This window comes from Episyrphus balteatus, chromosome 4 (genome assembly GCF_945859705.1).
Source record: "Episyrphus balteatus chromosome 4, idEpiBalt1.1, whole genome shotgun sequence".
Lineage (NCBI taxonomy): Eukaryota > Metazoa > Arthropoda > Insecta > Diptera > Syrphidae > Episyrphus > Episyrphus balteatus.
The window spans coordinates 28,522,928-28,549,033 of NC_079137.1; the positions used below are offsets into that span (position 1 = coordinate 28,522,928).

The 26,106-nt window shown below is 34.1% G+C and overlaps 1 protein-coding gene across 1 annotated transcript in view; it reads left to right on the top strand.

Annotated features, from left to right (window-relative positions):
- Positions 1-19,109, top strand: part of LOC129919580 (uncharacterized) — a 138,629-nt gene extending 119,520 nt beyond the window's left edge. Inside the window, exons 6-8 of the mRNA XM_056000509.1 lie at positions 6,278-6,898; positions 14,549-14,753; positions 18,087-19,109. Coding sequence (XP_055856484.1) covers positions 6,278-6,898; positions 14,549-14,753; positions 18,087-18,741 — 1,481 coding nt within the window. The 3' untranslated portion in view covers positions 18,742-19,109. The remainder of the gene's footprint in view (positions 1-6,277; positions 6,899-14,548; positions 14,754-18,086) is intronic.
- Positions 19,110-26,106: the final 6,997 nt, after the last annotated feature.

A 26,106-nucleotide genomic window follows, 5' to 3' on the forward strand; every position in this document is an offset into this window, starting at 1 on the left:
GTAAAAAATGAGAATCAATTTTTTTTCTGGTTTATAAACTGAGTTCCATACTTACCGTTCTTAATGAATCCGAATACAAAAATACCAATACCAAGATCTTGTGAAAAGATTTTTCATTTAAAACTCAGACTATTGTGTGTAAGCTTCCAATCATACATTTGCTGTGGTTAATGGTTATTTACCTGACCTGCAAGGACCAATCGATAATTTTTCCAGTTAATTGAATTCTTTTACACTCAACTTTACCACAAAATATAATAAAGGTTAAATGTTTTCACACAATTTTCATCATGTTTTTGATCGTTTAACAAAAGCGCGTTGAAAAATCCAAACAAGGAAAATTAATAAGCAGAAACAAAAAAAAAACAACACACAATACACAATAGCAAAAAGAAATATTATAAATGTCCAACTATAGGTCGCATATACTTGCTTTATTTTATAATGCAAGCAGCTATGATTAATTTTAATTTTTCAACACAAAGTACAAATAGTCTCCCGAAAATTGTTTTGTCGTAAACGCCAATTTTGGAATTTTATGAACTCGCTTTTTTAAGGTTTGCGTTACTAAAAAAAAACAAAGCAATGAAGTTTTTTCAAATTTCAATAGAATATTATGTGGGGTATCTTCTTCATATTTTTATATACAATACTCTCTTATTTGTTAAGGATTTCAAATTTTTTACCCAAAATGAGTTTGTCGTCAGCTCATTTTTTACGACAAAGTAATACTAATGTGATGATTATTTTGTGAATATACGACAAAATGGAACTTGTTATTTACAATTGACTTAAAATTAACTTATGTCTAAGATTCATTGATAGATACAAAATTTTGTTGGCACAGAGGGGGCCTAACCTTATACAATGACTAAGTTATAAAATATAAATAAATATTATACATGGATAAACTTAATTTAAAGTCTGCTGACTAGGTTGTCCTCGGGGTGTTCAGACCCGGATGTCCAGTTGTGGGGTTGGTTGAGTTGGGTTGGTTTGGTTGGCGTTAGCCACGGTAGTAAGCCGACTGGGTGTCGGCGTAAAAGTTAACTTCTTCGTTGTCCATTGAAATTATGTTCTCAGCCAGTATATCCAAAGCGCAAAGGTACTTAGGTTCCGGATGTCGTTGTTGGGCTGTCATTCTTCTCATCAGTTGATTGGGATGGTTGGCGATATTTCCTACCAGTACCTTCGCCGATTGCAGTAGATACTTGTCCAGTGGTATGATTTTTGCTTCCTCGTAGAGTCGCTTGTTGCTATAGTATTTCTGCCGCTGTCGGTCAAAGATGAGTCCAGTGCAAATCCTCAGTATTTTTCTCTCGAACATTTGTAGTTCCTTCATGGCTGTCTTGGAGATGGTGTACCATACTGGAAAGCTGTAGGCAATGACTGGTCGCAGAAGCTGCTTGTAGATCAAGAGTTTCGTTGGTTGACTCAATCCTGTTCTTCTTTTCATCAGAGGGTGAAGGCGATGGAAAGCAAAGTTGGCTTTTTTGAGGACCAAACGGGAGTGATTGTTGAATCTGAGGAGCTCGTTAAAGTTGATTCCTAAGTACTTGGCGTTGCGTTTGGCTGGCAATCTAGTTCCATCTGGAAGTGTCAATGTGATGCTTCTACAGCTTCCAGCCGATCGACTGCCTCTTCCTCCTGATCGTCTAAGGCACAGTAGTTCCGACTTGGATGAGTTTATTCGGATACCCCATTTACTGTAGAACTCATACAGTTTCCGAATGTGAGCTTCGACTTTCCTGGCAGCTATTGTTGGCGAGATGGACTTGCAGTAAGTGAGTGAATCGTCCGCATAAAGCAGGTTCTCGCACTCACTTGCAGGTGGTTGGTCTGACGTCAGGATGCTGTAAAGGAAGGGGCCAAGTTTGGATCCTTGAGCAACTCCAGCTCTAATGACTTTCATTGGTGATTTCCGATCCTCCACTTGCACAAAAAAGTTTCTGGAAGAGAGAAAAGAAAAAATAATTTTAATTAGTGCCAAAGGAAAGCCTAGTAAATGAAGTTTATGGATAAGAGCATCTATCCATACGCTGTCAAAGGCTTTTTCGACATCCAAAAAGCATGCGACAGTAACTTGATTGTTGTTTAAAGCTGAGGTGATGTCTTGGTGGAACTTCATGAGCGGATGCAGTGTGGAGTGCTTCTCCCGAAAACCAAACTGCATGTCTGGGATGATGTTGTTATCGCTGCAGAACTTCTTCAGCTTCCTTAGTGTCAGCTCTTCCAAGAGCTTACTAAGATTGTTGAGAAGAGAGATTGGCCTGTAATTGGAGATGATGTTCCTAGCACCTTTCTTAGGAATCGCCACAATTCTTGCAGTTTTCCATTTCTGTGGGAAGTAGCAGTTGTTTATGCAGTTGTTAAGGATGATAGCTAAGAAGATTATCACTGTTTGCGGGAGCCTCTTTATGATGAAGTTGGAGATACCATCCGGTCCAGCTGATTTTTTCGGTTTGGATAGGTTAATTATTTCGGCAATCTCTTCTGGGGTACTCAGGTTTGGGCTGCCAGTTGGTTCACTTGCAGGATTGGAGTCGCTGAATGTTGCTTTATCGTTGTTAGGTAATAAGGTCCTTTGGATGGATGCTTCGACTTCCTCTAAGAAGACCGGGACTACAGAAGCGTTCGGTGTGAAGTTACTTTCGAAGTGGACTGCAAATGCTTCTGCTTTTTCCTGCGATGTCGTTGCTTCTCCATTGTTGGTATTTATGACTTCCGGGATTGGTGACTTCTGACCGACGATTCGGTTGATGTTCTTGAAGGCATCAGGCCCGGGCTTTATTGACTGTAGTCTCTTCTGGAATTGTGTGTTGTTAAAGTGCTGAATGGAGTTTCGCAGCATGATATTGGTGCATTGAAGTTCACTCCACAGCGTTCGGTAGTTTGGATTTGATGTGTTCAGTTCCCGCTGGTGAATCCTTTGGAGACGCTTCCTTAACCGTTGTCTATGTGCGTACAGGTTTTGCACGTGTTCAGGAAGATGTTGATAGCGGTCTTTTGATGACTTCGGTTGCTTTTGACTGTCCAGTGCTCTCGTGATTGCTATTTCCAGGGAGTCAATAGCAGCATCAATTTCAGTATTCTCCAAGTTCCTGTTTTGTGGAGGCAGTGTCACGGTTTGTTCGACATCCCTCTGCAGCCTGTCTACATCTAGACGTCTGTAGTTAATGAAGTGTGCTACTGGTTGTTCTATAACGTAAATAGGATGGTGAAGCTTGATTATTAGTTGTACTGCTTCATGATCCGAGTCGCTGGGTACTGTTGAACAGGTGAAGTTGCTGAAGTCTGGTTCTATATGAATGAGATTTGAAGTTGAAAGGAAAAAGTCCAGGGTTGATGGTGTTCTCGGGTAGGTTGGTTTCGGTTGGGAAACTGGAACTAATGACTGTTGAGAACTGTTGATATCTAGCCAGTCGGCTATCGCTTTGCCTCCAGCGCTAACAGTTGTATCCATCCAGAGTTGATGTCTAGCGTTAAAATCACCGCCGATGAGTCCATAAGTGCTTCTTGAGAGGATGCCGTTGAGGGTTTGCAGATCTTTATGGATGCCTCTGGCGTTGGAACTGCACTTGAAGTAAACGCTGATAATCGTCAATGATTCATCTCTCCCTGTGTTTAAGTTGATAGCTGTGGCTTCACTGGTGAAGAGTCCTGTGATGATGGTTTCACTGGTGATTAGATTCTTCTTAACAAATATTGCGGTCCCTCTGCGGTTCTCCGTTTTATCCTGCCGATATGTGTTGTATCCCCGGATATCGATGTTGTTCTTCCTTGTCACGTTGGTTTCGCTGATGAGGGCGATGTCTGGATTGTTGTTCTTCATGAACAAATTAAATGATGTCCTCTTTTCCAGGCTGTACAATGAATTGACATTGTACGTCAGTATGCGGAGCTTCTTTAATGGCATAAGGTAAATATGAAGGTGGCTAAGGCCGCGGACTTATCTCCCTCACTTAGTTGCCGATAATTGGGTGGAACGGCACTCCGGGCTTTCTGCATCACTGTGTGGAGATTATCTCCGAAGAGGCGCTCTACTTCGTTGTTGAGGTTCATCGATGGAGGTGTTGAGGTTGACCCTGATCTTGTTGTCTTCGTTGGCCCTGCCTTGACAGGGATAGTTTTAGCTGGGGTCCTTGCTTGCTGTTGTTGTGGCTGCTGCTGGATTTGGCTCTTGGTGCTTGTTGGTTTTGGTGTTGTTGTTGCTGCGGTAGCTTTAACTCCTCGTGCTTTTTGGGCCATTGCTGCATAACTGATTGCTGGGCGGGTCAGCGCACAGGCTGATTTAGCAGCAAACTCTTGCTGAGCCTTTTTCTCTGCTTTCATGGTGTTTCTCTCTGTGAGCTTAGCCTTTAGTGTTGGGCATCCCTTAAAGCTGGCTGGATGTCCTTCCTTTTGGCAATTGGCGCACCAAACGTCCAATCCGGTGTTCTCTTTCCTTTTGCACTGGCCTGGTTCGTGTTCCTCCTTGCATTTGACGCACACGTACTGGCGCCCGCAGTTGGTGGCAGTGTGGCCAAAGCGTTGGCAGTTGCGGCACTGCACGATGTCGTTCGACCTTAACCGCTCCCAATAAACCTTGTGGTTCATTATCAGGGTCTTGGAGAAGACTTCAGCGATGTCACAGTTCTTGTTGAGTTCGACAACAAAGTTGTTGTACTGCTTTGCCTGCGCCTTCTTTGATTTAAACTCCGTGACTTTTATTACTGGGAGACCCTCAATCCTCAGTTCATCTTCCAATTCTATGGCTGCCAGTGTGAAATGCAGTCCCTTCAAGAGCAGTAGGTTCTTCCGGTCCTCACGGGGAGTAAAGGTGTTAAACTGAATCTTCCTAGCTTTTAAGAAGTTCTTTACATCTTCAAATGATTGGCGATTTCCTGTCGAGATGATTCTCGTCTTGGTGTTGCGATTCTTGAAGGTTACGTTGATCATTTTGCTAATGCAGAATCTCCTGATTTCCGCAATGTTGCCGGAAAAGCAAAAGATTGGCGGCATTCCTGTTGACTTGGTGCTTGATATTGTCTTCGTTGGCTGGGTTGAGGTGCTGCTGGCAGTCGTTGGTTGTTGGTTACTTACTGGCGTTTTAGTTATTGGCAGTGCTGGTGCTTGTGGTAGGGCAGTAGTTGGTGGCCCAATAGATAGCAATGGATTGTTGTTAGTTGCTGTTGTTAATTTCACGACAAAATGGATATCTACTTATTATCTCAGTAAAGGTACACGATAGGAAACATTTGATAACAGAATTGAAAAGAGCACTTTTTAAAACCTATTGCTAAATATTCAGTTTAAAATAGTGCAATGATGAAAAATTTTTAACGTTAACATGGTACCTATATATGTACATAGTTATGAATATGCTGTTATCTGTTTGAATTCAATTGAACCTAAAACAAAACCTAGTAGTTCGAGTTATTTAGGAGTGAATACCTTTATTTAAAAACTAAAACTTTATTTAAAAATTGATCAAAACACAAAATGAAATATTAAATATGAAGCAAAAGCAAGGATTTCTATTTACATATGTATAACTTTCATCGTTTTTTTGTGCTTTTTTAGACAATGATACTTTTTGGTAGCTTATCCAAATTTCCAAGTGGAAGTTTTCCAACTTTCTAAGACCCACCAGATTCAAGATTTGATATGTCCGTCTTTAATTTTATTTAAAATCATCTATGTACTTAATTAAATAAGAAAATCTTCTTATTTTTATATGAAGATATTTTTTTTTTAATTTCAAAAATTGCCAGCCACTCGGAATCCTTCCACTCTTGGGTCACTAGACGAGTGCTTTACCACCAGGTTATCGCACTGTTGAAAATAAGTATCCAACTTAAGCTGAATTCTAATAAAAACTTAAAATTCTGTTTAAGTTGTTTCAACTTTTAACTACCAATATTTCCTTTTTTTAAGAAAATCTTTTAAAATGAATAAGTACGCACATAGAATTATTGTTTTCAATTTTAGTCATGTTTTTTAAGATTAAAATTTTATCAAAATGAAATGAAGTTAACTTTAAATTAAACAGTGTTTAAGCGGTATCCATTTATTTTAAGAAATCTTATTTTTTTAAGAAGGTTAAAGAAAAACAAATGCAGACTTTTAGGCTATTGTTTGAGGAACATAATTTTAATTCAATGTTTTATGGTTGCCTCAAGTTTCTAGAAATCCTTAAATTGCCTAATTTGTCTACTTTTTTTGTGCATGTTATACGTCCCAAGGATAAAACAAATTAAAAACCATATTATTTTCATTTTTCCAAATACATACATAGATTCATGTCAGCTCCTGCACAGTTCGCCAACTCCCAACAGCTCACCGTGCATTCAATTGAAATCACACCCAATGCCTCCACCCAACCTCAAGCAATATCATCAGCAACATCTGGCCATGGCTCAGCAACAGCAACAGCACCAACAGCAGCTGCATCATCAGATGACGCCATCCCCCCAGCATCAAAACTATCAAATGTCACCCACTCGAGCAGCCAACAACACAACCACTACGTATCACCAGCAAGTAATGGTGCCAAACAATGTCCATCCTCAACACCAGCATCTTGTTGAACAAAATGGCTGTACGGAAATAACCGGAACAGCGACCATTTACTTTCCAATTCAAACGACAGCCCCGCCGGGGAGCCACCATGTTGGCATGCCTGTGGCGGCCGCAGCAGCAGCAGTTCATTACAATCACCAGCCTCTTGTCAAATATCACACAATTCAGTTACAACATAAGAAATCAATGGCGGGCGGTACGGCGACGACAGGCGCAACCACGATAGCGGGATCGACAATTTTCGAACAACAACTGCCAGGACACATGACAGTGGGGACAGGAATGACAGCGCTAACACTGCCACCACCGCCACACTACCAAACGGCCACCGTACATGGTGAGTATCAAACTTATTTCCTTATATATATTTTTCGAAGTTATGATATCGCAGATGACTTGTAAAGGTCAATATAGTAGATATGTACTAGTACCTACACGAGTTATGTTCTTGATGAAGGAAATATCAGAAGTACTAGTACTTCAAATGATTTTGGCACTTTGAATAGGTTTCTTGCAAGGAAACGATTGAATATGTTTCAACTTTGTCGACAATAATATTTGTGATACCATTGAAATTTTGAAAGATCGATCAACATAAGTATCAACTACAATGAGGAAAAAATCAACTTCAACCTCAATTTCTGAGGCCAACTAAATTCTGGTGTTTTTGCATTTTCTTGTACCAGGAACGTATTGAAAAGTTGATTTATTTATTCACTCGGATTTTATTATTATTATTTTTTTAATTTATTTTGTTATTCATGCTGACTTACTAATGTCGTTTTCGATTGGACCTCCAGAAGTGTCCGAAAGCATTTGGAAGTCTTCTGAAACAGTTTTACTGACCTGAAAAGGACAGCTAGAACGCTTCTCAGAAGGGAAATTCACTTCTCGATTTAAAATCGGAATCAAATCAAGAATCACTAATACATGAATATTCAAAAGTCAAAATAATCACTAAATCAGTATTTTTTTGGTTTTTCATTCAAAATGCTATTGTTTGTTTTCTGTAATTAAACAAATAAACGCATTATATACTTACTTAAAATATTTTGCAAACCAACTGTCCCATAAATTGGTTGAATATTACCAATTTTAAAAATCAATTTATAATATTTCGTTTGAATGAAAAAAAAATTAATATTTGAAATTTCACATAAAAACAGAATTGAGTGGAAGCGATTTGACCTGTTCCATTTGATTTCAGAATGAGTGAACCAATCGAAAACGACATAAATTTTTCATACGTACAGTCATACAGACTTGTAAATAAATAAATGTTTGCTCACACCTGAATGTGCTCAAAAGCCTAAATATAAGTTTGAGTTTAGATTAAGTAGCGTTAGGTGTGTTCATTTTTGTTTTCTGAATCAATAGTTTATGATTTTCTTTGAAAATTAGTTGCGGAACGACTTTTAAAGGGAAAAGAAAAAAATAATCTTTTAAAATGTAAGGGCTTACAATCCAATCCGATCCAAATTCGAATCAAACTATAACAGAAGGCGTATTTCGTAGTGGTAAATTTAAGTTGTTTTTATTAGACACTTTTAGTATTACCCAAGGTGTAATAAATAGTCTGATGAACTTTCATCCCAAAGGTTCACCTTTACATTCAGTTGTCTATGAATAATGGGTGTCTTTTTCAGAGTCGGAGTGGCCTTATAATTGATCAAAAAATGTTGATTTGATACCTATTTAAAAAAATGTTAAAATGATTGGTTTTTTTTCGGTGTAATATTCGTACGACTTAACACAGCCCGACTAACAATTTTGCTTCTGTGAAGCTTTATACAATATACATGCTTCTTTTGCTTCTATAAAGGGAGGGAGACTATTTTCTAGCAATTATAAGAGCTGTAAAGGAAGTGTAATAGTTTTATATTGTTCTAAAGAATCGTGTTCAAAATATTTAAACGTAAATAAAAAATAAAAAAAAAAAGAGTGTGTGTACACATGTACACGCGACTGAAGTTATACTTCTCATTCAGTATATGTATATGAATTTCATTTGATATTTTTAATTTCTATTATTAAATTAATTAATCCACACTTCGTTTTTTTTACATTTTTATCAAGTGAACAATAAATTAATTCTTTCATCCTCCTTGCGTCCATGTAGTTTTCAATTTATTCTGTGAAATTTACACATGTTGTGCGGTTCAGAACGTACGGTATATGCTTAACGAAACTAAAAGAATTGCGCATAAAATGTGCGATATGGTAATTTTATGAGAATTGTGTGTGCTTCAGCACTAGTAGTAGCAATATGGAACTTGCAGGGTTGCTACAAAGCTCAAAAGTGAGCTCAGCTCACAGCTCAGCTCAAATTTTTAGCTAGCTCACTTTTGAGCTATGTACCATAGCTCAGCTCATTTGAGCTGAGCTGAAAGTGAGCTGAGCTGTCGGTGAGCTGAGCTGAGCTGTTTGGTGAGCTAAGGTAAAGTGAGCTGAGCTGAGCTGTGATGGGTAAGAGGATACATTGATTTTTATTTGGAAAGTATAATGAAATATTAAGATATTTTAAACTTTTATAAAACACCATAGCTTAAGATGTTTGGTTCTAGTTATTAATGGAATTATTTTAACACATGGATATTTTTATAAATAAAACAGATAATTTTTCGTGATCTTTTCTCTTGTTTTTTTTAATAGTAAATATATTTCTATTTTTTTAGTAAAATATTTCATTTTTTATCATAAAAAAAATTCCGGTACATTCCGGTTTCTGACTTTTTTTTAAAATTCCGAGAAAATCGCGTTTGAAAGTTGGGGTAAATTTTTTTTTTCGAAAAATCCCCGAATCTTTGAACGCTCTTGGAAGCTAAACCGCTTGAGAGCAATTTTTGGGAGTGATGCCAAATGATAGCTTGTGTCATGGGCCTACGCTTTGCACATTGTCAGATTTTTAAAAAATCGCCTTCCATGTTAAACCGCCACATCATGCCTATTTTTTCAGAATCGTGCCCTTTTTTTTTTACTTTTAAGTTCTCCCGGTTTGAGAACGCGTGGACATACAGGGATGGGAGTTGTACCCAAATGTAGGTTAGAGTCCCCGCTACCTTTTGGCATCAAAATTTTATTTTCATTTTCTTCAAAATTCCGCGATATAGGCGTTGGAAGTTGGGGGCGCGAAAAAACTTCTGGGAGCTGAACGCTTTTATCTAGAGACAGGGGAGTGGTGCCATATGAAAGCTTATATTCTCAGCTAGCCGATAGTGGTATAATCCGGTTTTTCGATTTATTCAAAATTCCGAGAAAATCGCGTTTGAAAGTTGGGGTAAAATTTTTTTTCGAAAAATCCCTGAATCTTTGAACGCTCCTGGAAGCTAAACCGCTTGAGAGCAATTTTTGGGAGTGATGCCAAATGATAGCTTTTGTCATGGGCCTACGCTTTGCACATTTTCAGATTTTTAAAAAATCGCCTTCCATGTTAAACCGCCACATCATGCCTATTTTTTTTTTTACTTTTAAGTTCTCCCGGTTTGAGAACGCGTGGACCTACAGGGATGGGAGTTGTACCCAAATGTAGGTTAGAGTCCCCGCTACCTTTTGGCATCAAAAATTTTATTTTCATTTTCTTCAAAATTCCGCGACATAGCCTTTGGAACGCTTTGATCTAGAGACAGGGGAGTGGTGCCATATGAAAGCTTATATTCTCAGCTACCCGAAAGTGGTATAATCCGGTTTTTCGATTTTTTTCAAAATTCCGAGAAAATCGTGTTTGAAAGTTGGGGTAAATTTTTTTTTCGAAAAATCCCCGAAACTTTGAACGCTCCTGGAAGCTAAACCACTTGAGAGCAATTTTTGGGAGTGATGCCAAATGATAGCTTGTGTCATGGGCCTACGTTTTGCACATTGTCAGATTTTTAAAAAATCGCCTTGCATGTTAAACCGCCACATCACCTATTTTTTCAGAATCGGGCTTAACTTTTTTTTTACCTTTAAGTTCTCCTGGTTTGAGAACGCGTGTACCTACAGGGATGGAAGTTGTACCCAAATGTAGGTTAGAGTCCCCGCTACCTTTTAGCATCAAAATTTTTTTTTTTCATTTTTTTTCAAAACTCCGAGATGTAGGCGTTGGAAGTTGGGGCGCTCACTTTCAGCTCAGCTCAAATGAGGTAAGCTATGGTACCTAGCTCAAATTTGAGCTGAGCTGTGAGCTGAGCTGAAATGTTAGCTTTTTGCAACCCTGGCAACTTGCCACATGTAACTTGCCACATGCAACTTGCCACACGCAACTTGCCACATGCAACTTGCCACACGCAACTTGCCACATACAACTTGCCACATGCAACTTGCCACATGAAACATGTAACTTGCTACGTGTTGTGTGTTTTATGTTTGCCGTACTGCGGCGTACTGCATTTTTAAATACTAAAGTACTGCCTACTCTAAAGGTGAAACGACAGCCCTGCTACCCAGGGTGATCGCGTCATAATCCCTTTGACATTCTTGTCAAAAAGTAAATTTTCATACCCACCCTCCCATAAGAAGTATAACTTCAAAAATGTTCTCATTAATCTTACATAAATCTCAATCTGATTTGTTGCCTTAGTTCATATATTTTTCATTAATCTAGAAACAGAAATTGAAAATCGATTAAACTGACATATTGGGTTTTGCTTTTACACCAAGTCACCACAGTTTCTATCAATTTCAAATTTATCTCTTCATCCATCACTGGTTAATGAACCCTCATCATGTTTCTTTTTTTTTCAATTTCCCCTAAAAAAATGTTTGAAAAAAAACAACAGAAAATCTGCTCCTTAAACAACTTTAATGAGTTTATAATACAAATCATTTTTCAAAGTAAAACAATTATGATTAAAAGCTTCTTAGACTAAATTCCCACAAAACTTTAACAACAACTCTCAAAAATATTATCAAAAATGTCTACCCTTGAGACTCAAGTCTGCCTTGAACAAGCATCAAGATGGGAAACTTCCTAAATTCCATCTTGCTCGTGTGCTCGTAATTAATTGAATTCCTTTCGCACTGGTTGGTGCTATTTTGGTAGGATGGCAGTTGTATTTTCTATTTTTGTTGTATTTTTTTGTCCTTTTTCGCCCTTCATTGTTTTTGCTTTTTTTTCAAGTATTATTCACCATCATCGTGGCAGAGATTAGTTTTCTCTCAGTCTATTCGTTTAAGCGGAAAACAAATATTTGCCCTTGTACCGGCAAAATATAAAGGCCGTTAATGGACTAATACCACGGCCACCATCACCACACATCCCATCAATGGAGTTTCATCTCTAACTAGAGCTATCGACAACAACAATATTGTGGGCATTTGGGCTTCCTCATTTAGAACTGAAAGCCGTTTGCCGCACTTAAATTGAGCGCCCATGCAACCTAGTTTAACAGTTAGTTGAATAACACATTACAACAACACGGCACCTAAATGCTGCAAGAGCAAACAATACTTTTTAGGACAACGTAACGAATTTTTTTTTTTTAATAAAAAAAAAAGTAAGACCAAAAAAACAAAACATCGTTCTTGCCCTTTTAGTGGTTTTACATACGGCTTTGCTGGGATACATTGGCTCTTTTCTCTGCTCTTCGCTTAGTTACTCATACCACTTGTAGTGATAATTTTTTGTATCACTTTTTTTTTTAAGATTGCATCAGAGCATTTCCTTTTTTGGGTGCCTAAGTGAGCGAAAATTGTTTTTTTCTGTTTTTTTTTTTAGTTTGATTTTGCGACCAACTTAAGTGGTCTGCAAACACTAATGGAAGGATTCAAGGAGTAAAAAAGGATATTCCCTGCAGTTTTTACAGGATATGTACATTATTTAATAGGAAAAAAGGCCTACGATATTTTTGAAAGTCTGCAAAGAGAGTTAGTTCAATTTACTGGACTTTAAAAAGAAAGACTCAAAAAGAAAATAGAAATGTCATAGGTTTACCAGAATGATTTTTAGCTTTCGAATAAAAAATAAATTATAATTGAAGTATTGAGATGATGCAAGTGCTTAGTGAAAGAAGAATTCCCACAAAAACTTAAGATTGATTCTTACTTGATCCATGGAGTTTGAAAGGATAATATGAATTTTGATTTTATAACGTCTTACAAATCGATGAATCTCGGCTGCATTCACGAAAAAGCGAGACAGATGCTCTCATTTCTCCTGAGCCTGTAAGCAGTGGGGTATAGAATAGGTATTATATCGTCGGCGTAAAGCAAAATTCTTCTAAATCCACTTTTTACAGAAAATGAGTTAATGATGCAGTTCTACTAATTTGAGGGTGCTCTTTACGAATCTGAAAACCGTTTTTGTCAAAAAAATTTCATTCCGCAGATAATATAATTTAATGGGACAAAAAACAATAAAAACAGGGAAGTAGCCTTTTGAAAATGAGCCCGAGTTTTCTTGATTGTTCTAAGTCCCATCATATTTTTTTCTAAGTCCACTTTTTATTTAAGGAAAAAACGTACTTATATAGGAATTATTGTTCTATGTCCAACTTTGGGTTTTTAGTTTTAGAAAATATTTAAAAATAGTATGCACCTACTAATGAGGTAAACTTGTATATTTAAACCAATTTGAAACTTAAAAAGCGTTCCCTGTAAAATTTGCTTTTTGTGACTTAGAACAATTTTGCGTTACGGCGACGATATATAGATTCCAATTTACTCACAAATATTTTTAAAATCATTTTCACAAGAATGTCAAAAAGTTTTTCACTTTGAGTTAACACTTTTGTAACTTCAAACTTTTTATTTCACCATTTTTAAACACATTTCATTCGTTTAGGAAATCAAACTAATCCTTTTGCAAATCAAATTCACTTTTTTGTGAATCCTGAATAGTTGTCAATATTGTTTATTTGGGGAAAATCAAAAAATATGAATTACATGAAGAAAAAAATCTAAACAGCCATTTCCATAATGTCTTAAGGTGAATTTGATTTGCAAAGCTGTAAAGTTAATTTCTAATTGTATTAAAAAAAAAAACTATTGGATCTTTATGTCGTTCGATAGCTTTCTATTGAAAATTTTCAAAAAAAAAAACCATAACCGGTTCACATTTGATAAAACTATATTTTTTTCTAATTTCTAAGGTCTAAAAATCGTTTTTGGCCCCCAACAAAAGAAAAGACAATCTGACATAATATGTCTTTTAAATATATTAAATCAGCTCAAACTGAAATCACTTTACAATATTTTGGTGCATACAAAATTAAATAAGAAATTGAAGATATTAAAAACATTTAACATACAAAAACACATCTTAAAAAAAAAAACATACACAAAATTGAATGGCTCCCCATTGTTTTTAATAATCATCAAATCCCACTTTTATGTAATATCTGTTAGATTTTCGTACAAATAACAACTATTCAGCTTGATACCAAGGAATTTTACTAACATTCCATTAAATTAACTGATATTTAAATTTATGTCAGACGTGATTACAAAACGTTTCTCAAGGCATCCGCAATGACCTTAATTTTGTTTTTCAGCAAGCCACAAAAAAAAAATATTATTATGAATTCTTCTCAAGTGTCTGCCATTTGTTTGGCATCCTTGATCACAGAGACTGTTTTGTGTGAGTTTGTAAGATTCAATCTTTTTCCAGGCGATAAATACGTGCTACACATCCTGCCGAGAGTTTTGCAGAAACATATATTTAAATGAGCCCCGAAAGTCGTACCTTCTGTATGGTGTCACCATTTCTCTAAATGATTGATTAGTACCATACATCCGTCATTGCCAAATGCCAATTTTTATTACTCCTTGTTTTCTATATTATCTACCAATTGTTTGACACATTTACTAATGTTTATTGGAATTTTTTTTTGTTTCATTTTTTTTTGTGTGTGATTGACTACGTGCGGGATAGAGCCATATATTTTCATTGGGGGCGAAAAGGCAGTTAAACATGTGCGTGCCTCGAAACCACACACTTCATCTGCATACAAAGGACTTCGTTTTTTTTTGAAATTCTAAAATGAAAACAAAAAAAATTTTTTTTTCATTGCAGGCATTCGGCGTGCGAAATTCCTAGCGAAACCAATGCCGCAGGAGATCAATACTCTGCTGGCTGAAAGTGATATCTCGTGCAGGCATGATGTTTCCACGAACCAACAGAGTAGCAGAGCGGGCAGTGAAAGTGGAAACTCTTCTTCTACACCCGGAAGTGTCGACATCATGGAAGACGAGGAAGAGAACGAACAAAACCGAATGGGGTAAGTAAAAATACATATATATTCTCCTTGTCATTTTTACATATACCTACGTTGAAGCTCCCTACCTACTGGATGAAGTGCCTTCTATATATGTGTATCTATTTTGAAACAGCTTCAGAACCGGATGCATTGATTTATTGAGGGCTATTTGCAAATGTGTGTCTCTTCGTTGCCTTGCTTTTGCGGTGTATCCTTACAAATCACTGTACCCGACACGAGCCCGAATGAAGAATGATAGTCATCTGTGTGTTTGATGGTGACAGTAGTAGAACCGACACCAAGTCAAGATATAGAGACATCCTTTTGTATAACAGCACAACCAGCGGCAGTCTGCTAGGATATTGAGCTGTACAGTGTACACCCTCTTGGGCTTTCTTTTTTTTGTGTTTTGTTTCTGCTCGATTCTATATCAGGATCACGTTTACCGGAAACCTGAAAGAAATTACCACCTCGATGTATATTCTCACTTTGTAGGGTGTTGATTCACTGTTGACATTTTTTTTTGTTTCGTATTTTCTGTGCTGGCCTGGTGCTGAGGAATGGTATTTTAGTTGCTCTTCTGGTCAGGAAGGATATGGCAAATTACATGCAGGACTAAAAAAATGACATTTTAAAAGAATGTTGTTGACTGTACATTCTAGTTCCTGTGTTGTTGAAAGTGTTTTTTTTTCTGTTTACTATGAACATTGTGGTCCTTGACAGGACAAGAAGATTTATGCATTAATTTTGTTAAAAGTGGGTTGAGGATGCCTCTTGAAAAAACATGGGTTTTTAAAAAAAGGAGAAACACCTCATAAGACTTAATTGTTTTGGCATCGAATACCCAGGTGTTTTTAAAAGCTTAAGTGAATCGAAAGTAAAAAATAATTTCGTCATATTGATGCTTAAAAGAAAAAACAATACATATCAGTGAAAAATGTCCTCATTTAATAAAGCGGATGAAAAAGCTATCATTCATATTAAGCACCGTAAATCAAATTACTGTTAAATATTAAAAGCTGGATTATATTAACGAGTAATGGGACCTAAACAAGATTTAAGACTATGGGGTGACATATTTAAAAATATAAAACATAATTATAACATACCCACAAACTAATATTCCTGTAATACTAAATGCTTAACTCAAAAATTAATTTTTTGTGAGATCTATAAATTATAAAATACAACGTCTTTTATATTTAAACTCTCAATAAGTGTTACAGTAAATGATTTTCCTAATCGGAACAACGTCTTACAAAATAAAACAAAAATATTAAAACAAAAAAAGTACGTATACACCATAGTGTACCAAATTTATTTTGTGTTTTGAGATTATACAAATAAATAAAAAAAACTATAATACAGATTTTACAACTATATCTATCACAATCAAAGATCCAATTATTCACTACTCATTATACTTAAGGTTCCCATTAAAAATTAAAAAACTGATATAAATTTTTAAATTTCCCCTTTTGAACCGGAAATTTAACGGAGCGCTAATAAATTGGGGCTAAGTGTTTCGGCATCAATTAAAAATCTTAAAAGCCAGCTTCTTAGTTATCTCTAGTTGGTTGGGCTTATCAAATTGTTTAAGGTTGTATGATGGAAATACGATTTCAACATATTTTGTAAATTTTGTACTTTCATAACAAATGAACCTTGCTAATGCTAACCTTTAGGCACTCGTTTATGCTGCTAAAGAGCTGAAATTTGCATAAAGTTTTATTCAATAAATTAAAACTAACAACAAAACGTAATTTGAGTATTTCATTTTATTAAAGATGATTTTATTGACCAATTTTAAGTTAATAGTTTTGGTTGGAAAATGTATTTTCCGTCGGCTTTTTTGGTCGTATTTATTTATTGCAATGAAGCAATAAAGTTACAATGATACAATAAAGTTACATTTTTAACTATTTATTTATTTATTTTTAAATGTTAAAATAATTGTAATTTTACTAAAAAAAAAGTGAGTTAATTTATTGTTTTAAATTATTTATTATAAAAAGCTGACAGAAAAAAAAATTTCCAACCAAAACTATTTCATTTTATACAAGTTGAGAATTTCCTAAAAATATAAAAACTATATACCTAATAAAAATAAAATGTTCTTATAATCCAAAATCTCATGTATTTATTTCCATTTCCTTGAAATATTTAATCATGTATTTAATTCCATTTCCTTGAAATATTTAATAAAAATACATCTACATCTTTATTTTAATACAAAAATTTAATCATCGTGCCAAATCAGTGTACCATTATTTTTTACAGATAATTTATTTCTTATACTAAACAAAAAACAAATTGTCGTTACTCATTACAAACACACTTAAATTTTTTTTTAAATTTACATTTCCTCTACAATCCACAATTCATGCATTATTGTTTACTGTCAAACAATACATAAACTTCGATTATATTTTAAAAATGCTACAAAATTATTTTGATACAAAAAACCACACGAACGTTTCCTTAAAGTATCCAAGCGTTTATAATTGATGAACGTTTGGATACTTTGATAAACCACTAGTTCTCCTTTTCGTATAAAAAAAAATACCTAATAGATTCTTTCTTTTATTTCTTTTCCAACCAAAAGTTCCTTAAAAGCCACTTAGTGTCTTCATTATTCTGTCAAAGGGCATTTTATTTAACCTCAATCTTTTGCCGACTGTTTTAGTCGACAAAAAAAATTTTTTCCTATCACATGGAATGTCCATCATTAAGCTTAGATCATTTAATGTGGTTTTTCGCCAGCAGAGTTTTCATTTTTCATTACCGGAAGGGCAAAAATCCTGACTGGCATGTCAACGAACAATGTCATCGTCTACACACATACACAGAGTTGTATTTGATAAGGCCATCATCATCATTATTCTCAATTGTCGGTCACTGTGTCGACATCTTTTTAAGGGCACAATTCCATGAAATGAGGATAATAATTGTAATTGTCCTTTTACCATGTATTGTTTTGTGGTCTTTGAGGACATGATTAGTTGAAATCTCCAAAAAAAAAAGGGATTTAATGTCTGATGTTAGAAACCACAAGTTCAACTCACAGACAAACGACAACATTTATTTCTGTGTGACATGAATGAATGACAATTTAGAAGGAAAGGCCCTGTCATGCTTTTGTCAACAGAAAATCAAATCATTCAATTTTTGGCCTAACAATCCCAATTAACCTGGAATAACAAAACTTAATATGAGAACACCTTTTTTTGTCCACAAACAAAAAGGTCACTCCTATTCGGTCGACTGCGTATCTCTAATTTGCAGAATAAATCCCTTAAACAAATATTCACAATGATGCCACTTGCTTACAATTCCTTTTTTTTTTTGTTACAGATGTCCTCATGGAACCCCATCACGAGTGCCACTTATATCATCATCCCCTGGAGGTAGAAAAAACCTTTTGGGCCAAGATAGCAGCAAATCCAACCTCGATACACGAAAGACTTCTTCAGTCAGTGTTGGCAGTGGCAACAATGGCAATGGGCAGCAACGCAGGAGAGTTCGGCTAATGACCACAAACAACTCAAAGGGAAGCCGTAAAAACAATTGCTGTTTGGACAGCAGTTGTAATCTACATACGGACCCTGCAACGACAGAGGATGAAGACTTCGATGACGACGAGGATGACGACGATGACAATTGCAATGAAGACGACGACGAGGATGGAATCCCACAAGTGCCAATCACCATTGTACTGTTGATCCTGGTGGCCTATATCTGCCTGGGTACTGTGATCTTTGCATTGTGGGAGAATTGGAGTCTCATCGATGGAGCGTACTTTTGCTTTGTCACCCTCTCGACCATTGGCTATGGCGACTTTATGCCCGAGCACACATTCCAAGGGCCAAATGTTCAGTTGTTTGCTTGCTGTGCGTATTTGCTGCTCGGATTGGTCCTGGTAGCAATGTCCTTCAGCATATTGGAAACACAACTAATGTGGAAATGTAAACGTATTGCTGTGAGATTAAAGCTGGCCCGTAACGACTGATGGTTGAAAGAGATGGTTAAATATTCATAAAGAGGGAAAGAGAGGTAGAAATTGAAAATTATTACTGTAAATATGGTTATACATATATCTATGATAGAGGTAAAATAGCTTAAGGACAATTTCTTGCTTTTGAATTAAATATTTGTAAAATGAATAAATAAAACTAATTCAAATCGAAGATGTAACATGTGACCACATGCGCATTTAAGTGGCTCAAATAAAAATGGCATACATTAACTTGAAAAAGATGTCATTAACTGTAATCTATAGGATAATGTTATTGTAAGAAAAAAAAAAAAACATAAAATCAACTAGGATTTAAGGTAATGCGATAATAAATCAAAACGATTTTTCATTGAAAGTAATACTATTTGTGTTTTATTTGATCCAAGAAAGTAATTGAGTGTTGCTGAGTTAGTGTTAATTTGCATTATTTTCAAGAATACTTCAGAAAATAAGGTTGTTTACTAGTGAAATAAATTATATTTTCAAAAAACTGAGATTAGAAAACCGTATTGAATGGGTAATTCCTTTTTAAAAGAATTTTTAGGGTTTCAGAAGGTTTCAGTTTTAAGAAATTTATTAAACGGATTAAGGTTTAGGATTTTGTTAATTTTTTTTTTTTAATTACCGGAAAGCTTATGATTTCAGTTTTAATTTTTCTGCCTCAAATATATGAAGAGTACAGGGTAAAAATGGCACATGTCCACTTTTAGTCGAAAATAAAGTAATTGTGAGATCTTGAAATATTTACTAAAAAAAATGCTAAAAATAATCTAAAATGCACGTACTTGCTCTTGCAGTTCAAAACACTTTTATGATAGTGCACTTGTAGATTTAAAGAGCTGGCTCTACATTAATTTAAAAAAAAAAATTGTTGATGTTGGGAAAGAGCCGACATTTGGGCATCATATAATTAAACGGCGAGCATAGTTTTTGTGGTACAAATTACCGGGCCCCCAAAAACCGAAGGGGCATAAATTATACACGGAACGAAAGAGAATGACGCGTAGATGTGCAGAATCACATTTTTTTTTACTTTTTATTAACCGAAATAACGCAATTAAACAAATTAAAATTCGATACAAAATAAAAAAAAAAACAAAAACAAAACAAAAACAACTGGAATTCTATTGGAAAATTTCCAATCGACTGGAATGAAATGTCATTCATGACTGAATGAATGAATGAAAGCATTCAGCGAAAATCAAAAAACATTAAGGTGGGTTCACATTGGTGCGTTGTTTTAAGATCGCACGTAAACTATGGTAAACTTTCATTGTTTTAGTTATCTAAGTTTAGAAAGTAAGATGTTTGTTTTATTACCATGAATTTTTTTGTTAAAATCGAATTCTATTAAAATCAAGTCTATTACTTTTGTAAACACTTTTGATACCAATGAAATCTATTTTCGTCCTTTTCTCTTGAAAGAACATAAGAATTTGTCAGCAATTACATGAAGCCTCAAGAGGCGCGACTCTTTTTAAACATAATGAGTGCAAAAGAGAAAAAAGATGAAAGAAAAAATTATCCGACCGGAGAGTCGTGGGTCGTGAGTCCGAGACTCTTTTTTGACGTTTCTTTTTCCACTTTTTCTTTTTTCAACATTCCCTCACATTTCTTTTTGCTTCTTGGTGCAATACAACAACAACAAATTTTAATTCAAAAGATAAATGTCAAATTTGAGTCCTTGACACAAGAGGCATCGTGTAATAGTACGCGCCTCACAGAATGATTACACACCCGACAAACAATTTTGGTTCTATAAAGCTTTACAGATGCAATTGTTGTTTCTTTAAAGCATTATAGAAGCAAAATATTTAGTAGGGCAGCCACACAAAAAAATATAAAAGTTCTGACCTGGGATTGCGACTAAATTTTTCATATAGTTTTTGGGTCGCTGAAACCGAATCCGAATTCCGTTTTGCTCCATCACGTCAGGTTTTCGAGATAACCTCATAAAATGTCACGAAAACAAAAAATTTGTTTCTCTGATCTGGATGTGCGAATATGTTAATCATATAGTTTTTGGATCACTGAATCCAGATTCGAAGTCAATTTCGCCCTATCACGTCAGGTTTCTGGGATATCCTCAAAAAAATGTCAAAACCAAAAAAACAAAAGTTTTTACCTGGGGTTGCGACTAAATTTTTCATATAGTTTTTGGGTCGCTGAAACCGAATCCGAAGTCTATTTTGGCGTATCACGTCAGGTTTTAGAAATATCCTCAAAAAATGTCTAAACTAAAAAAAAAGTTCTTATCTGACATTTTTTGAGGATATCTCAAAAACCTGACATGATACGGAAAAATAGAGTTCGAATTCGGTTTAAGCAACCCAAAAACTATATGAAAAACTTAGACGCAACCCCAAATAAGAAATTTAGTTTTTTTGGTTTTGACATTTTTTGAGGATATCGCAGAAACCTGACGTGATAGGGCAAAATTGACTTCGAACCTGGATTCAGTGATCCAAAAACTATATGATTTACATATTCGCATATCCAGATCATTGAAAATTTTTTTTTGTTTTCGTGACATTTTTTTAAGGTTATCTCGAAAACCTGACGTGATGGGGCAAAACGGACTCCAGATTCGGTTTCAGCGACCCAAAAACTATATGAAAAACTTAGTCGCAACCCCAGGTCAGAACTTTTTTTTTTTGTGGGTGTGTTATCAAAAGAAATTTCGAAAAAAGAGTCAAGCCTCTTGAGGCTTCATGTAATAGCTCACTTTGACAGTTCCTTTACCATTTTACCAAGTTTTCACTTTTAGACGTTTACATTTTTGCATAAAAGGCGCTAATATTTTATCGCCGCATGGCAAAGCGTTTTTCTTATGAGGTTCAGGGAAAACTAACAAAAACGTCTTTTTTGTTCCTTATCTACAATAACCTAAAAAGTGAAAAAAAAAGGGAAATTTACAAAATTAAATTTTTTTATTTCTTTCTAGCGCTATTTGTTTTTGTTTATTAAAGCAAAAAATAAGCTTTTTGCATCATTATTTTTGATTTTAAGGTAAGAAAAACTGTCAAAAAATGAATTTGAAAATTTTGTAAAAAAGAGTTAAGGTATAACTACAACGGCCACTTTTTGCAAAAAGTCAAAAAGTGAACATTTTCAAACTCATTTTGTGACAGTTTTTCCCATCACAAAATTAAAAATATTGATGCAGAAAGCTTATTTTTTGGTTTAAAAAAACAATTTTTGTAGTTTTTTTCTAAAAAAAAATAGCGCTAGAAAGAAATAAAAAATTTTTAATTTTGTAAATTTCCCACTTTTTTACTTTTTAGGCCATTGTAGTTATGCCTTTAACAAATTGTTTTTATACAAAAAAAATATGGTTTTCGCATTTTTTGTTTTAATTTTCTAGCCCGAAGAACCATACAAAAATGCGTTTGAAAACTGTCACTTTTGTACTTTTTCACTTTTTGAGCCAATGTAGTTAAAAGCCACTTAATGCAAAAAGTCAATAAGTCAACATTTTCAAACTCATTTTGTGATAGTTTTTTCGACCAAAAATTAAAAATAATGATGCAGAAAGCTTATTTTTTGGTTTGAAAAACAATTTTTGTAGTTTTTTCCAAAAACAAATGGAGCTTGAAAAGAAATAAAGTTTTTTTACTTTTGTAAATTTCCCACTTTTTCACTTTTTAGGTCATTGTAGTTAAGCCTCAAGGCTTTAAAAGTATAACTACAACGGCAACTTTTTGCAAAAAGTCAAAAAGTGATAGATTCAAACTCATTTTATGACAGTTTTTACGACGACAAAATAAAAAATAATGATGCAAAAAGCTTATTTTTTGGTTTCAAAAAAAATTTTTGGTAGTTTTTTCCAAAAATTAAAAAAAAAACAAATATTGCTAGAAAGAAATAAAAAAAAAATTAATTTTGTAATTTTCCCACTTTTTCACTTTTTAGGTCATTGTAGTTATGGTTTTAACATAAAAAAATGAAAAAAACGTTGTTGTGCGACGCAGTTGTCGTGGTCATGCCTTAAGAATTGATTTGTTTGATTAAAAAATGTCGCTTCTCACCACATTAAACCACGGATTACCTTTTTACTACTGTATATTATGAAGATCTACACCTGAACATACCTTTAATAAATGTGAACATATCTTTAATCATTATTAAGTGTCTGAACGCATTCATTAAAATTTTCCTGGAAGATTTGACATTTCTCAAACGTCAAGCTGAAAGTTTTCTTCGTATTAGTGTTCGTTAAACATCGATAGTTTAAGATTTCGATAGTATCGATAGTTTTGGGAAAACCCTATCGATACTATCGATACTATCGATAGTTTTACCAAATTTCCTAAAAAGCTTTAAAAAGTCTTTTTTGAATAATAAAAAACGTTTAATAATCAGAATATTGCAATTTAAAACTAATTTTTAGCAACTGGAAATGTATTATTTCAATTGTTTACTTGCAAAACATTTTGAAAAACAAAAAACCAGATGTATTGAGGTCCGAAAAAAAATATTCGGTTCGATACGGCCTGCGGCAAGCTTGCCAAAGATAACAGACAATTATGTTAAATGAAAATATTTAACGCATATGTGCACGAGTTTATCGAGCACAAGAGAACATTTTTGTATAAATAGATATATGTATAATAAATACATACATCTAGCAGTACTGCATACTCTTTAAGGTACATCAGCAAATAAGATAATGTAACCTTGTCGATTCCTACATATACATATTTATTTGACAAAGAGAATAAAGGTCCTACATTCTAGTAAGTGCATGTATAAATACTAAAAAAGGGCTAAAAAACAAAGTTTAGTCGTGTTTCCACCGACCGACCGGCTTGACAAAAATACTAAGCAAGCAGATGATTTTTTATTTGGTGTTGTCATAACGAACCAAACTATTGCCTTGAATGTATTTATGAAATGATACAGCTAAAAACACAACACCTACAATAAAATAAAATTTATTGAAACAAATCGCGCAGCAACCAAAACCTAAAGTAAACAAAATGCAACAGTGACATAGTATGACAATGTTAACAATTAGTATTATAATTCTGTGGTTTCCCAAACGAAAAATCATTCATAAATAATTGAAATGATGAGAAATGAAGATTTCGGGTTGGGGTCAAAATTCTGCCGGGGTCAAAATTCTTTTGTCAAAATTCTGCTTTCAAAATTCTGTTTTACAAAATTCTGCTTTCAAAATTCTGCTTTTTAAAATTCTGTTTTTCAAAATTCTGTTTTTCAAAATTCTGCTTTTCAAAATTCTGTTTTTCAAAATTCTGCAAAAAATTAAAAAAGGGTTTGGAAAATGTTAAAAAGCGCGCGCTTTTTAACATTTTCCAACCCCTTTTTTAATTTTTTGCAAAATTCTGTAAAATCATCTTCTTGATAAATTGTCTGCTTATTTGATTACTTACCTACATAATTTGTCATTCTTTGAATGCATATTAATTTTTGTTTTAATACTAAACATTTCCGAAAATAATTCAAATTTTTTTTAATTTATCAAATAAAGATGAATAATCAAAAATTTGAATAAGAAAAGGAATATTTTGTATCAAACAACATCGGTTCCAATAAGTTATAGATTTTATTCGAAAGAAAGTCAGTCTATGCATTTAAAAAATATTTCCGACACTTAAACAAAAAAAATTAGAAAAGTACCAATGTTGAATTACATTAATGAGGTGTATTTTTCTTTAGTCAGCACATATGCTATAAAAAAAAACAGAATTGGCAGAATTTTTTTGTTTAAGTATAATGCTGGCAGAATTTTGAAAAGCAGAATTTTAAAAAACAGAATTTTGAAAAGCAGAATAGAAAAAAAGCAGAGTTTTGAAAAACAGAATTTTCGTTAAAAAAGCAGAATTTTGAAAAGCAGAATTTTGAAGCCAGAATTTTGACCCGATCCCGAAGATTTCACTAAATTTTCAAAAGTTTTTCAGTGTTTTAGGAGTTCAAAATTAAAAAGCTGGTGCGTTTAGAACGAAAAGCTTGGGGTAAACTGTTAAACTTAAAACTATCGATAGTTTTGTCGATAGTTTTTTAGAACTATCGATGTACGCGATAGTTTTTTACTATCGATACTATCGATAGACTATCGATGTTTAACGAACACTACTTCGTATTGTTAATTTGAGAACACCAACTTCAAATAAAGAGTAAATTCTAATTGAATATCGTTTTTTATTGCGGAAAAATATAAAATAAATAAAAAAAAAACCATTTGCGATCAAAATATATTTTTTCCTGGCATAGTTATTGTGAAAAAGTCAAATTACTGTGACTTTTCTTCCCGTGATTGTCTTTAGGATATTTTGTCTCTGTAAAACGACAGCATACGGCCAAAATAATTAACTTTCTACTTCATCTTCACTCAGATCTTAATAATATCTGCAATTTCCTATTGATTTTGATTTAATTGAATTTATATTACCGAAGAAAATAAACAAAATTATTGATCAAAGGAATCTCTGGTTTTATTTTGCAGAAGTTGTTTTGATTTCAGATTGACGTACGTGTTAAAATTGTTGTCAAAGGACACATACACAATCGCAAAAAGAACTCGGTTTGTTTTCATGTTCCTACAAGCTAAATGAAAAAAAAAAAATGGTGTGAATGACAAATTTGAGTGAAGTTGGTGGAGGTTGAATGATTGACGGATGGAATTTGAACGAATGGAACATGAAACAGGTTGAATTGAATTGAAATGCAAGGTGCAAACACAATGCCCTTAAGGAGATTACACTTTGCATTTTCTTTTTCGATACATTTTTTACGTAGTTGAGCGTAGTTAAAACGTAGTTCAACAATATCTAAATCAGGCTTAAAATATATTAAAAAGTAGGTATATTATATATTCCTGTGTAAAAAGTGTAGTTAATCGTAAGAAAACAACAACAAATACTATAAAAAATAAAGAAACTATTTTGGTATTATTGTGTTCAAAATTGTTGCAAATAAAAAAAAAATAAAGAAATTGGCACTCGAATTTCGAGGGCTGGGTCGGCTAGTTTGTTTTATTATTTGACTTTTTTTTAGCAAAACTAAAAATGCAGTTTAAATGCAATTGCTTTGAATATTGCGTCTGCAAAGTTCAATCACAATCGTGAAAAGAGTTATTGGAGTTATTGGTATAACATAAAAAAATTGTATGCACATTTAAGCGAAAATTAGATACTTCTCTTTTTCTTCTATAGAAGATGTATGTATCTAAAGTTGAAAAATTATAATGATCAAACGCGCAAGACATATTCTTGTTGAAAATTGATTGCTCCACAAAAAAGGTCTTATTAACTTTTTTCATTAATCTAACCATTCTAAAGATATTCGAGGTCAAAGTTAAAAAAAAATATAAATACATTTTATATTTTTAAAAAATTT